The 15,139-nt window shown below is 41.5% G+C and overlaps 1 protein-coding gene across 1 annotated transcript in view; it reads left to right on the top strand.

Annotated features, from left to right (window-relative positions):
• The window catches only part of LANCL3 (LanC like 3), a 60,749-nt gene that overhangs the window by 38,826 nt on the left and 6,784 nt on the right, over window positions 1-15,139 (top strand). The window contains exons 2-4 of the mRNA XM_030202355.1: window positions 5,628-5,751; window positions 7,322-7,519; window positions 8,855-9,062. Of these exons, the coding sequence (XP_030058215.1) occupies window positions 5,628-5,751; window positions 7,322-7,519; window positions 8,855-9,062 (530 nt within the window). The remainder of the gene's footprint in view (window positions 1-5,627; window positions 5,752-7,321; window positions 7,520-8,854; window positions 9,063-15,139) is intronic.

Here is a 15,139-nt window from a genome sequence, read left to right as displayed (position 1 = left end):
ATTACATTATCACCAAGAAACACAAATTTAAGAACTAGGGGCTAACTTACTACTACATCTGCCCAACTGCAAAAACATATGCTACAAATCCATCTACACGGCGGGATATAGCTACCTGGGCGCTAAATGGTAAAACTCAATTCCGAACGTCATAAGAAGCATCACAAACTACCTCCCGTTTAGAAAAGAACTAAAGACCCACCTTTTCAAGAAATTCTATGATTAATCAATGCACGCTAACAAATTCTCGCTAATCACTCTGTAATAACATTGCACCATACAACCTCAAACTGAAATGTATCAATGAAACTATAATGTATCAACCTAATCTCGAATCAATTGCTAACTGTAAGCCACATTGAACCAAAACTTGTTTTTGGATAATTGTGGGATACAAGCATGCATGCATGCATAAATAAAAAATATATATATATATAAAAATAACAAAGTACTTTGCTACTACCCATCTCTGGTGCATGGAATGGGCAAACAAAATACAGCTTTGAACAAACTGGCCAATATGGTTGCATGTAGAGCAGCTGGACTGTTTGCTGCTTTCTAATTCTTAATACTTTTAAATCAAATAGGAGGAAATATATTTTCACTCAATGAATAGTTCTGGAACTCTTTTCCAGAGGATGTAGTAACAGCAGTTAAGCGTATCTAGGTTTTAAAAAGTTTTGGACAAGTTCCTGGAGGAAAAGTCCATAGTCTGTTACTGAGACACACATGGGGAAGCAACTGCTTGCCCTGGGATTGTGATAGCATAGAATGTTGCCATGATTTGGGTTTCTTTCAGGTACCTATGACCTGGCTTGGCCACTGTTGGAAACAGGATACTGGGCTAGATGGACAATTGGTCTGACCCAGTATGGCTACTCTTATGTTCCTGGGAGGTACATCAACATGTCACAATGGAATGTGGGACAAAAACACTAGGCATAGCCAAAATTTCACTTTTCACTTTGTGCCCACTATGTACCAGATGGGACATATAAAAAAATACCTCAGTTCAGTTCTTCCTTATTGTCCCAGCCCTCCAGCCCAGCAGTGAACCTTCTGAAGGACTGTACTGTCTCATGTATAGCAAAGAGCTGGATAATCAGGCTTTAGGCAAAGCAAGCAAAGGACTAAAATACAGACATGCGTCCAGCTTTTCCTACATGAGCACGCAGTTGTGGAATGCATTGCCACGTTACTTAAAAACAATTTACGAACTAATTAACTTTCGTAAATCCCTGAAGACCTATCTCTTCAACAAGAATAACACAATGATCAATAATTGTAATTGTAACACATCACAACTTACCTTACATTCTGACTGGTTCTTTCTATGCCTGTTTGCTTAATTCTATTATGTCATCCTATTCTCTATGAATCACCAACTATATCTTTTACTCTGGAATGGCGAATGCCATAACGGAACGTTGTAAGCCACATTGAGCCTGCAAATAGGTGGGAAAATGTGGGATACAAATGCAACAAATAAAATAAATAAATAAAATAAAGTGTATGACTAAGAAATGTGTGCCTTGGTTTAAGCTATGTTAATTAATGTCATATGGAAGGGGAGGGGAGGAAACAATTGACAACTAAAAATACAGAATTTCTAACCACTGCACAATACTCCAGAGGTATACTTAATAAAGTTAAAAAAAGACATCTGTCTGCAGCTGCATTTTGACATTTGCAGCTCGTATTTCAAATAACTACAAGGCTCACTGCAAAAGCACCTAATAAACTTTTATCTCTGCCAGTCAATTACACAGATGGCATACTGTTTGTCCCGCTGATGTTAGATTCTCCATCCAGTTTGTGACAAAGAAAAGGGATGATTTTACCAGCGATGTGAAATGCGAATTATCCCGAGTGCTTAATTATATTGGCCAGCTTAGCTCAACAACCTGTTCCTGAGATTCGTATCCTACCTGGTTTGTGAAGGATATGAACAAGGCTTTGGCACCTAAGGTAGTTAAGATTATAAATGCCTCTTTGTCTGAAGGAGTGTTTACGGATTAATTAAAATGTGAAGTGGTTTATGTACTATTGAAAAAAAAACCCATATACTTTTCAAATTATCACCCCATCTCTAATTTAACTTTCCTATGAAAAGTAATTGAGAAAGAGGTCCTGGTTGATTTAACCAAGTTCCTTGAGGATCATGATCTGATGGAATCTTTCCAGTGTGTCTTCAAGTAGGCCACAGCATTAAAGACTTTATTGGTCTCTGTTCAGCAGAGTTTAAAAAAGGTCTGGATGGCTTCCTAAAGGAAAAGTCCAAAGACCATTATTAAATTGACTTGGGGAAAATCCACTGCCTATTTCTAGAATAAGCAGCATAAAATGTACTGTTTCGGGATCTTGCCAGGTATTTGTGACCTGGATTGGCCACTGTTGGAAACAGGATGCTGGGCTTGATGGACCTTTAGTCTGTCCCAGTGTGGCAATACTTATGTAGGGTCTATCTGCGTAACCCTAGTAGCGCTTTAGAAATGTCAAGTAGTAGTAGTAGTCTATCTCTGTTCATGTGTGAAAAAGGCTGGATATTTTATTAGCATCAAGTGTCCGTGTAGGACTGATCTGTACTAATCCAGCTTGTTTTCTTTTCCAATAGGTGTATTAATGTTCTTCTGCCCACTGTAATGTTCAGGGTGTTGTTTTTTTTTCTAGCAAGGACCTTGTGTGGCCCCCTGGAAGTTAGATTGTAAACATACTAGATTCTGTGGTCCAACTTAAGAGTACTTTTTACTTAATAAAAAAAGTAGTTTTAAGAGCTGTACTGTTAATACTTTTACTTTAGTATTTTTTATAAGACTTTCTACTTTTATTTCAGTACTTTTGAAGCCAGTAGTTTTAATTAAGTTCTTTTAAAAAGTAACAACCCCATTTCTGCCATACACATGATCCATCTAGCTAGGATGGATCAGTTACTTGTGAGAAATTAATCATTACCATGGTGTGACTGGGTACAGTAGTGGTTACTTTAAGCCATTGTTAACAGTCAGATCCTTTTAGGGCCTTTATGTATAGATACAGAAGAGAAAAGCTATAGTGCTAGATTTTATATATATCGCACCTTTAAAAAAACGCCTAGGTGTACATATCCTGAAAAAAATTCAGACTGCCCAAAATACAGCAGCAAGACTCATTTTTGGCAAATCACGATTTGAAAGTGTAATACCTCTTCGTGAAAAACTTCACTGGCTTCCTATCAGAGAACGAATCAACGTCAAGCTCCATACATTAATCCACAAGATTATCCACGGTGAATCTCTGGACTATATGCTCAATCTGATTGACCTTCCCGCCAGAAACATGTCTGTAACTTCACAAACTTACCTCAACCTACATTACCCCAATTTCAAAGGACTCAAGTACAAAACCTATTATGGATCCAACTTCTCCTTCTTAGGCAGCCAACTCTGGAATGCCCTCCCCAGACCTATTGATCAATTAGTGACTATCTACCCTTCCGGAAATCTCTAAAAACCCATCTCTTCAAACAAGCCTACCCAAATGACCAAGATTAATCTTATGAACCCATCTACCCATCACATATCCAAGAGACAACGATAATGACTTAGACCACTTCTCCCACCTAATTTCCCTATGCTTATTCCATGTCCCATCCCCCTTCCGCCTCCTCTACCCCTCCTCCAGTGTTCACCTACCCTTGCTCATACCTCTCCTACTCCCTTCACTCTTGCCCATTTCTATTTACTTATTTCTTTTTATTCTGATATACTTAACTTCTTCATCAATACTCTGTAATCCCTGTTACTATGTAAGCCGCATTGAATTGCTCTGAGTGGGAAAGCGCGGGGTGCAAATGTAATAGTAAATAAATTTCCGCATGGTTTATAGAATACGCAGAGTGCCCATCCACACAACTAAATTTTTGTTACGCCAAATAAAACTTAGTGTAAATGCTGACACCTAAACTAGGTGTGGACCAGGTATATTCTATAACAACACAATAGATTTTAGAAATGCCCATGACCCCCCTATTCCATGTCCATAGCTGCGCTCCCTTTTCAACTGTTTGACTTAGAATTTATGGGCATCACATTACAGAATATACTTGTGGTCTTAAATTCTAGTTAATGCCTAATTAGTGTCAGTGATTGCTTAATTGGCAATTAGTGCTGACAGTGCTGATTGGCTTGTTAACTAAGTTGTACATGCAAATCCAGTATACGACTGGATTTTTCGCATGCCACTTTGTCGCTGTATATAGAATGTGGGGGATAGTGACGATGCCTGTTACTCTCGCAAGCTCTGTTTTTGAAATTTGATTTCTATTTCAGTCTTGCAGTAAAATGCCCCTTTTGAGTAGTGTTGAAGTTGTCCCTGAATCAGTTTTTTAAAGCTAGCATTAGATTCACAAGTATAGTGCAAACACGATCTTTGTTTTATTTTGTGCTTTTTAGTGTGTGTTGCTCTATAGCTTTTGGATAAGAATATTCAACCTTTAATGGAAAGTGTCTTTATTATGACAACATTCTGCTTTCTTTCCACTTGTAGAAATCCATGCCTAATAACATAGCTAGCTCATAATCCATGTATGTGCTGTGTACACAGATTTTCTTCTTTAGAGTAGTCATTCCTTAACGTCTGTCAACCTGGAACTTGCCCATCTAGCACAGTACAAAAAGTGGCATTCTTTGACTATTAACAGTGATCTATTTTCTTCTATATATTCCCAAAAATGCCTCTCTCATATTAACATATAGTTACTATAACGTGCTTCTTGCAGTCAAGATTGCTTTATGTACCAATAGTGTTATTTACCAATTAACAAACACCAGGGCAGTCCTAGCCTGTTGGCAGAGATAAGTTCCAAATATCCTGTCATAACCCCACTGTTGCACTTTGGAATCTGTTTTCTTAAGATAAGAGGTGACCACCCATATATGCAGTTATGACAGGGATGAGTTCTAACACCCATCTCATATAGTCCTATTCTTAATCAGTTTAAGAAGAAGGAGAACAAGGCTTGTCCTTTTCTTGTCCATCCCTCATCTTTCCACCACCTTCCCAGTCTTCTCCCTTTAGAGATATTTCCTGTATATACTCATTTCAGACACTAGGACTGAAGGATAGCATATTTTCAAATTTGTCACCTTATCTTCTGTTGTATAGTCCCCAGCCCAAGCCAAGGAAATGGAAATGTGTTTTTAGACTACTTTCCTTTTATCAAGAATGAGAAGTAATAAAATAGCATACATCAGTACATCATCAGTATAAAATAATACATTAAAAAATTATCAATACCATTGAACTAGAAACAGCTTAAACTAGTCCTACTCTCACTAGGGAGGCTCAGCTATAAACCAGCTAACAAAATCCGTTTAATAGTAAAATAATCTAGCCAAACAGCTCAATTACTTTGGCTCATCCAACTCCCCTAAGCCTCCAGTCCCCTGCTGTCTTCTGAAGAAGCTACCAAATGGACATCATCCTTAGGTCTGCCCCATGCCTTAAATTCCTCTACAATGCAATATGAGAAAATAATATGCCTAATAAAGCAATCTGATAATAGTCTACCTTTTCACCTATTGGAAGCATAGTTTAAACGTTGAGAACATTGTAATCTAGTCATCATCTCCTGTTGCCTTTTTATTTAGGTGTTGACCCCAGTACAGATCAAAACTGTGTGCCAGGCCATTTTAGAATCTGGAAAACAGTATTCCAAGAAGAAGAGGAAACCACTTCCACTCATGTATTCTTATTATGGAACAGAATACTTAGGTGAGTAGAACTATTAAGTGGACATTTACATCTGTCCCAGAATAGCAATGGCTAATCAGGATTGTCTGATTCAGGTCTTCTGGCAATTATATGGTCTTTGTATCATGGCATATTTATGGAGGGAGAGAGCCTAATAATTGCAATCCTTTATTACACACTTTTCTAGCTGAAGAGCTCAAGGCAAATTGCGTGGTTATGGGGAAGGATTTCTCCATATATAAGGGGTCATGTAAGGATGGCCTTCTGGCAGAAATGTGGGGGAAAAAAGAGTCTTGGACTTAAAAAGAGGCACAGGACAGGTATAGAAGGTCATATCCATGAGATATGAGGGAGATTAGTTCTTGCTTTGATATTTATTTGAGCTCTTGTTAACATTTAAACTTAATATATTTCACATCTACCCTTCTCTAGGACTACTGCTGACTCTAAAGAAGCATTTAAAAGGTCAGACGCCAGAACATCCCTAATTTCCTTCACTATTTTCAAGCTGTATCCCATCCAGCCCCATCGCTTTGGTTGCATATATCAGTGATGGTTAAATATGTCTGTTCACATCTGTAGTGGGCTGTGAGGCCATTGTCCAGTTCTGCAGAGATGCCACATTCAGGCTTAAGATGATGGTGTCAAACTTCATGGTGAGTTCACTGGAGCAGTTTTAGGTTAGAGTGTCCCTTTGAAATTTCCTTGTAGGAGTGTCCAGGAAGGAAGAGATTAGCTCAGACCTTTTCAGTGATAGCTCAAGACAAGTTGAGTGTGGTACAGTAGGCATGTTCTTAGCTCCAGAGGGCTTACAATTGAAGCTTATACCTTTAGCCAATGAAGGAGTTAAGTGATTTGCACAAAATCAGAGGGAACAGCAGTTGATGAATCTGAACATGGCTGTCCTGGTTCTTAGCCCATTAGCTTACTCCTCCACTCCAGTGAAGGTTAAAACTTTGTACTGTTTTTTCAGTGTTGCCATTTCTAATGCTAGAATAGCAGTTTGTTTTTCACTGGCGCTTTCGATCCAAAAAGGATCTTGATTCTTTTTTTTCAAGCATAGGGCCTTAGGGACAAATGATGTTTGGTTTATACATTGTTTGGTAGTATTCAAAATGGAGAAGGACAAGTGCTGGCAATTGTCATTATTATTATTACATTCTACTGTTGGGGGAAACGAGTCTCATGGAGAAGTGATTTGCCTTAGGTCATGTACAGAAGTGGTGAAATGAGAGCTGAGGCTCCAGGCATACAGTATGTTTTTTAGATGTCAGGAGATCAAATATCTCTTGTTTAGGGTAGCCACAAAACTCTGTGAGTGTCCTTATGCGTTTGGAAGTCAAAATAAGTATAATGATTACAGGTATTAAAGAAAAGGGAAAATATTTTGGAGGGGACTTGCTTTAGTGCTCTTACTTTTGAAAATTTTGAAGTATTTTCACACTTTTTTCAGAAGTAAATAAAATCTTCACGTTGTTAACCAAAAGAATGCATTATATCACAGTTCTGTCGCTGTGTGTAAGAGAGCTGACATAAAAGAGTAGTAACATTTTTTTAATGTGCTGATTTTGACAGCATATGTTGTTTGCAGGTGCAGCTCACGGCCTCTCCTCCATTCTTCAGATGCTGTTGTCTTACCAAGAGCACCTCCAGCCTGCAGATCGTGAACTCGTGTGGCAGAGCATTGACTTTCTCATCAATCAGGAACAGGACTGCAACTGGCCAGCTGAGCTTGGAGAGATGATCGAGCGGGAGAATGAGCTGGTGCACTGGTGTCATGGAGCTCCAGGTTAATCTTTCACCTAGAGTACAATTGTAAATGTAGTTCAAAGAAATAACATGACATATTGCACTCAAAAACCGCAGTTCTTTCCAAAGTTTACATTGGAAGTCTAAACTAGGTCCTGTAGTGCCTGCTAGAGGCTATCTGTTAATGCTATGGTGCAAAGTTAAGGTTTTAAAACTAGGGGGGAAAGAGTATGGAGATTAGTTGATAAAGTTTGCTTTTTTATATTTTTATTCTGCCTAAAGTTTGCTTTTTCTATATTTTTATTCTGCCTATCACTAACCTACAATTCCTCCTTTAAACTCCAATTTTTAAGTTCCCAAATCACAAGGCAAAATAATGTTCACTTACCAGAGAAATGTCCTCTTCTCTCATAACTTCTCAGAAAGAAAGTTAAGTGGAATCTTTCCTCTTTATATAGTTTTGAATCTAAGGGAACTGCTTCAAACAGACCCTTTCAATCTAACTCTGTAATCAGATTGCCCTTATTAACCTTGGCAAATATTCTACTTCCTCACACCTTAATTAATTAACACCTAATTCAGGTCAGTGGTAGTGCTACCTCTCCAGCAACCAAAAAACAGAAAATAACTGTCTTTTAGAACAAGATTTGAGCCTTCCTACTATCCTTTTAAAGTTCTTTGGCTGTTAAGTTTTTACCTCTAGAAAATGTTTCAGTTGAAAACTGGGGGAAAAGTGTTTACTTCTAGAGAAACTATACCTCAATCTCCACTTTCCTACCTGCAGGAACTTACGACACAAGCAGCTCTTTGCCTCATCATTTTGCTACCAGTGCCCCCGTTATTGGAATGCTCTCCCATCAGTGTTAAAAGAGACCACTGATCACAGCCTATTCAAGAAATCCCTGAAGACCTACCTGTGTGATCGTTCATTCTCCTCAGCAGCTTGATCTTTGCATCTCCGCCTTCCTTTCCCCTCCAGTTTTCCCTCCCTCCCCTTATCTACTCTTTTTTTTCTTTCTCTTTTCTCTCTTCCGCTTTGCACTACTGTTATTGTGCTGTACTTTCTCCTAACATTGTACGCCACAAGTCGTCTTACATCTTCAGCAAGATATTGCCCCCAAAACTGAACACCTCCCACCCCCATCCAAAAGAGTCAGGCAGCCCAGGCTGCCACCGTTAGTCCTGCCCTGGTGGAGTAGTGCCCCCTCAAGCCCCCTCCCCCCCAGGACAGCAACACGGGGGGGGGGGGGGGGGGGGCAAGAGATCCAGCCCCTGCTAAGTCTAGGAAGCCCGGGGGCTGTTGTGATAACAGATGCTGCTCTCCTGCTTCTGAACTGAATGAATAGTGTCCCATTTTTCTTTGCTGTTTTCCTAGGAATTACATACCTGTTTGCCAAAGCATATCTGATCTCCAAGAAGCCACTGTACCTGGACGCCTGCATTCGCTGTGGGGAGCTGACCTGGCAGAAGGGCCTGCTGAAAAAGGGACCTGGGATCTGCCATGGGGTGGCAGGCAGTGCCTACGTATTTCTCCTGCTCTACAGACTTACTGGCAACTCAAAATACATCTATAGAGCACAAAGGTTAGCAGTCACCTGGGCATTAAAACCTGATATTGGAGGGAGGGGTAGGTGGATGTTTGGAGAAATAGTGGGATGGGGGGGATGTTGCTGTATTCTTTGACTGAGCGAATTGTTATTACTATTTGAGCTGTATATTGAGTTGAAAATGTTTTAATAAAAAATTGTTTAATGTTAAAAACGTCTGATATTTAAAGCTTTTTTTTTTTTTTTTTGCTTGTGAAATAGTGCAATATGTTCTCAGGTAGCATTTCATCCACTGGACTGTTGCAACTGGAATTTATAAGGCCATTTTGTTTTTTGCTCAACCCTTTTTTTGTTGTTGGAAACTAAAATTTTACCTCTGAAATTTCTAATTATCTTCATTTCCTTGTCTGTCAAGTGTTTTAAAATTATGCCGTATTTTGTTTGCCTTTTAGTAGTGAAATCAGTTAGTTTCAGATGTTATAATAGTTGCTTTCTTTTGTAAATTTCTGCTTGTTTATTTTTCTGAATTGGCATTTTCAAGAATAATATTGGGGGGGGGTTACCCTTTATGACTTGATTTATGTTTTTGATTGTATGCTTTGTCTTAATACTGTATTTTGGATCTGAATGTTCTCGTGTGATCCGCTTATTAGAAGGTAGCATTTTCTATGGAGAAAGAAACACAGGGACAAGTGGTCATGCTAGGAATTTGGAAGGAGGAAATACTGCTTTATTGAGAGGGGGTGGTAGATGCCTCTCTGCAGAGAAGGTAAAGACTGCAATTAAAAAAAAACAACGCCCAAATGACTTACAACCAGGGCCGTGCCTAGGGTCTCTGGCGCCCCCCTGCAGCCTATCAGTTGGCGCCCCCCCCCCCCTGTGAAAATGATCGCTCACCACTTGCCACACTGACAGGAATTGTCAGCAATATTCTTAAAAACAAATTGCTATACATTGCAAAATAAGATAGCAGATGTAAATTCTCAAAGTGGACATATTCCAAACACTAAAATGAAAATAAAATGATTTTTTTTCTACCTTTGTTGTCTGGTGACTTTCTTTTTCTGATCATGCTGGCCCAGTATCCGATTCTGCTGCTATCTGTCCTCTTAACTCCTTTTCCAGGGCTTCCTTTCCATTTATTTCTTTCCTTTCCTCCTTTCTTCTTCATTTCTGGTCCTCAGCTTCTGCCTATTTTATTCATCCATGTGCAGTTTTTCTCCTCTCTTCCTTTTCCCTCATTTCATCTCCTTCATCTCTCTTCCCTCCCCTCTATGTCCAGCAATTTCTCCTCTCTCCCTGAGCCCTGCCCTCCCAATCCATGCCCATCCATGCTCCTCTGTCCCCTGCCCCCTCCATTCATCCCTTTCCAGCAATTCCCCTCTCTCCCTGAGCCCTGCCCTCCCAATCCATGCCCATCCATGCTCCTCTGTCCCCTGCCCCCTCCATCACTTTCCAGCAATTCCCCTCTCTCCCTGAGCCCTGCCCTCCCAATCCATGCCCATCCATGCTCCTCTGTCACCTGCCCCCTCCATTCATCCCTATCCAGCAATTCCCCTCTCTCCCTGAGCCCTACCCTGCAATCCATATCCATCCATGCCCATCTGTCCCCTCCATTCATCCCTATCCAGCAATTCCCCTCTCTCCCTGAGCCCTGCCCTCCCAATCCATACCCATCCATGCTCCTCTGTCCCCTGCCCCCTCCGTTCATCCCTTTCCAGCAATTCCCCTCTCCCCCTGAGCCCTGCCCTCCCAATCCATGCCCATCCATGCTCCTCTGTCCCCTGCTTCCTCCATTCATCCCTATCCAGCAATTCCCCTCTCTCCCTTCCATGACCCCCCTCGCATCCATGCTCCTCTCTCTCCCATGTCCCAGCCTGGCCCGCCCTCTTCTCCCCCCCCTTCGCATCCATGCTCTCGTTTCTCCCCTGCCCTCCCGCTCCCATTGTTCAACTGCCCACCCTCTTCTCTCCCCCCAACATCCCTTTTCTTTTTTTTTCTTTTTAAATTTACCTCCGTGGCGGTTCCGGCAGCGCAGCGTCAGGGAAGGAGGCGGCGCTCCCGACGTCTAGCCTTCCCTTCGCTGTGTTCCGCCTTCTTCTGATGTCATCCTTGACGTCAGAAGAAGGCGGAACACAGCGAAGGGAAGGCTAGAGACGTCGGGAGCGCCGCCTCCTTCCCTGACGCTGCGCTGCTGGAACCGCCACCACGGAGGTAAATTTAAAAAGAAAAAAAAAGAAAAGATGTTGCGGGAGGGCGAGCGAGGTTAGCATGGTGCGGCGGCGCCCCCCAGAGGGAAGCGCCCCCCTGCCATGCTTACCTCGCTTACCGTGTTAGCACGGTCCTGCTTACAACACTGAAAAAGAAGTTGTGCAGATTCACTGTAGAAATGTTAAAGGATCTCAGCGGCAACTCGTTTCACAAAAACCAATATGCTCATGGCTCACCTTTCCATATCATTGGTCCAAAATGACTTAATATTTATTTAAACTTCATGTTATTGCTTATGTCAAAGCTGTTTTTCAAACCCTTTTCAACTTATGTATAAAATATAAAGCAACTTAGCTTTTAATATTCCAATTGCTGGGGGGAGGAGGGGCTGTTAGGGGGTTAAATTTCTCTGTTAAAAACAAAACAAAGTTAATTGTGGTTTGGTAACTGGTTGTTAAAATTATTGGCTAAGGTACATCAAGTGATGTGGATTGTTTGCTTTTCTCAATATGCAGAGTATTGTACAAACTGTTGGATGGATTTTGTGATATGTCTTAACAGTAAATAAAGACTTCATGCAATTAAAAAAAATATTCCAATTGCAGGACCGCTAGCTGACATGTGACATGTTTCACATTCAGCTGCGTTGGGGTTCGGTCCTTCGCCATGGTGTGTGCAATTGGCGAAGGACCGAATCCTGACTCAGCTGGATGTGAAACATGCTGCATGTTGGCTAGCAGTCTTGCAACTGGAATATTAAAAGCTAAGTTGCTTTAAATTTTATACATAAGATGAAAAAATTTTGAAAAACAGCTTTGATATAAGCCAGCGGTTTATTTTATTTTATTTGTTACATTTGTATCCCACATTTTCCCACCTATTTGTAGGCTCAGTGTGGCTTACATAGTTCCGGAGAGGTGGTTACAGACTCCGGTGTGAACAGTACAGATTGGTTTGTACAAGTACAATTAATTAGAATTGGGGTGATTCATCCCATGCAGAATGCAAGAGTGGGAATCTTGGCAAGGAATAGGGTATTGTCTGTTTCCTAGTTTGATTATTGTGCTTCATTATTTGGTGTTTATGTCTGTTCTGGTGTAAGCCTTTTTGAAAAGGTGAGTCTTTAGATTTTTTTTGGAAGTTTAGATGGTTATTCGTGGTTTTCAGATCTTTTGGTAATGTATTCCAGAGCTGGGTGCATATGTAGGGAAAGCTGGTCGCGTATGTTGATTTATACTTGAAACTCTTGCATCTTGGGAAGTGAAGGTTTAGGTATGTTCTTGCTGATTCTGTTGTGTTTCTAACTGGTGAGTTGATTAAATCAGTCATGTAGCCCGGAGCTAAGCCATGGATTATTTTGTTGAACGAAAGTACAAATCTTGAAGGCAATGCGTTCTTTGATAGGTAGTCAGTGCAGGTTTTCGCAAAGGGGTTTTGCACTTTCAAATCTTGTTTTTCCATAAATGAGCCTGGCCGCTGTGTTCTGAGCGGTTTGGAATCTGTTCCTTGCATCCCACGTAAATTCCATTGCAATCATCGACGTGGGTTAGTACCATTGTTTGAATCATATTGCGAAAAGTTTCCCTTGGGAAGAATTGTTTTACCCGTTTCAGTTTCCACATTGCGTGGAACATTTTCTTTGTGGTGGCAGTTTGCTTGGTTCTCTAGAATTAAGTTGTTGTCTATGGTAATGTCGAGGATTTTCAGGTTATCTGAGATTGGTAGTGTGTAATCCTGGGTATGTATGGCTGTGGCTCTGGGGTGGATTGTGCTGTGTTGGGATGAAAGAATGAGACAGTGTGTCTTTTTTATGTTGAGTTTTAATTTGAAAGCCGATGCCCAGGAATCCATTATGCTTATGCTGCTCTTTATTACATTGGTGATTTCTGATGGGGTTGATTTGATAGGTATGTATATTGTGACATCGTCTGCGTACAGAAATGGGTTAAGGTCTTGGTTGGCAATTGACTTGGCTAATGGGGTCATCATTAAGTTGAACAGAATGGGAGAGAGGGGTGATCCCTGTGGTACTCCACAATCGGTTTTCCAGGGTGGTGAAGTACTCGAGTTTGACTTTACTTGATATGACCTTGCAGTTAGGAATTCCTTGATCCATTTGAGTATATTCCCTCCTATTCCTATCTTGTCTAGTATTCTTTGCAGTATATTGTGGTCTACTATATCGAATGCACTCAACATGTCAAATTGGAGAAGGAGGATGTTTTTACCTATTGCAATTTCCTGCTTGAATTTGGCCATAAGAGTAATTAGTACAGTTTCTGTACTATGGAGGGACCCGAAGCCCGATTGCGATTCATGTAGTATTGAGAATTTGTCGATATATTCTGTGAGCTGTTTGGCTACGATGCCTTACGTCAGTTTGGTTGTTAGTGGGATGGATGCTACAGGACGGTAATTCCAAAACCTGGCCCTGGAAGCACCCCCTGCCAGTCGGGTTTTCAGGATTTCCACAATGAATATTCATGAGAGAGATTTGCATGCAGTGGAGGCAGTGCATGCAAATCTCATGAATATTCATTGTGGATAGCCTGAAAACCTGACTGGCTGGGGTGCCTCTAGGACCAGGTTTGGGAACCACTGATATCCTATATAATAAAACGCACCTCCAACATTCTGAAGCTGGCTGCATGGCTGAGGCATTCCTGCTCTCTGTATCCATCTCCTGAAGTGACCAACCACACGAGGTTGGAGGTGCATTCTATTAAATAGGATTGGTCGGTTCCTTGAAGCACAGCCAGAGCTCAGCATCCTGCACAGTAATGCTCAGCTGCCTCTCCATGGAGTCTCCTTTTTCGCTGGCCACCTGCAACTCGGGGGGGGGGGGGGCCAAACTGGGAGGGCCACCCTGGAACTGGGAGGTAGGGGGAGGGCTACCCTGGAACTGGGAGGTAGGGAGGGGGGGCCACTCTGGAACTGGGAGGGAGGGGGCCACCCTGAAAATGGGGGACACGGAGGGGGGGACAGCCACCCTGGAACTGGGAGGGAGGAAGGAGGGAGGGAGAAAGAAGGGATGGGGCCCCGCAGGGGCCCACCCTGGAACTGGAAGGGAGGGGGCCCCTGGCACACACTCTCATTCTTACACACACACTCTCTCTCACACAGACACACTCCCACCCAGTCTCACTCTCTCTGTCACACACTCTTCACTCTCTCTCTATCACACAGTCACTCTCACACACTCTGTAAAACATACACACTCCGAGGAAAACCTTGCTAGCGCCCGTTTCATTTGTGTCAGAAACAGGCCTTTTTTTTTTTTACTAGTAAGCAATAATATGACGTTTAAGTAAATATTAAGTCATTTTTCACTGATGAGGGAAGGTGAGCCCATGAGCATGTTGGCTCTTGTGAAACGAGTCGCCTCTGAGGTCCGTTAATATTTCTACAGTGAATCTGCTCAACTTCTTTTTAAGTGTTGTAAGTCATTTGGGCATGTTTTTTATTGTTGTTGTTGCTGATTTGTGGTTACCCCTGCCCTTCACCTCGAGATTTGTTTGACCAGTTAATAAGGAGATGGTACATGCAGACACAGAAGGCAGTAGAGAGAGAGGACAAGGGATTGAGGAACTAGGGCATCATCTTAGACAATCTGGTGAAATTTGATTGCTCAATGCACAGCGGTGATTAAAAGAGCAAACAGAGTGTTAGGAGTTACTAGGAAAGGAATGGAGAGTAAAACAATATTATTAGGTCTCTTTGTCACTACATGAAGCACCTCCCCTTGAGTATTGTGAGCAAATCTGGCCACCACTTTTCAAGATAAAGCAGAATTTAGAAAAGATAGAGAGAAAAGTGACCAAAATGATAAAGGGTATGGAACGAGTCCCCTATGAGGAAAGACTAAAGAGGTTAGGGCAGCTGAGGGGAGATATGACAGAGGT

Source organism: Microcaecilia unicolor, chromosome 4 (genome assembly GCF_901765095.1).
Source record: "Microcaecilia unicolor chromosome 4, aMicUni1.1, whole genome shotgun sequence".
NCBI lineage: Eukaryota > Metazoa > Chordata > Amphibia > Gymnophiona > Siphonopidae > Microcaecilia > Microcaecilia unicolor.
This window is presented reverse-complemented; position numbering and strand designations above follow the sequence as displayed.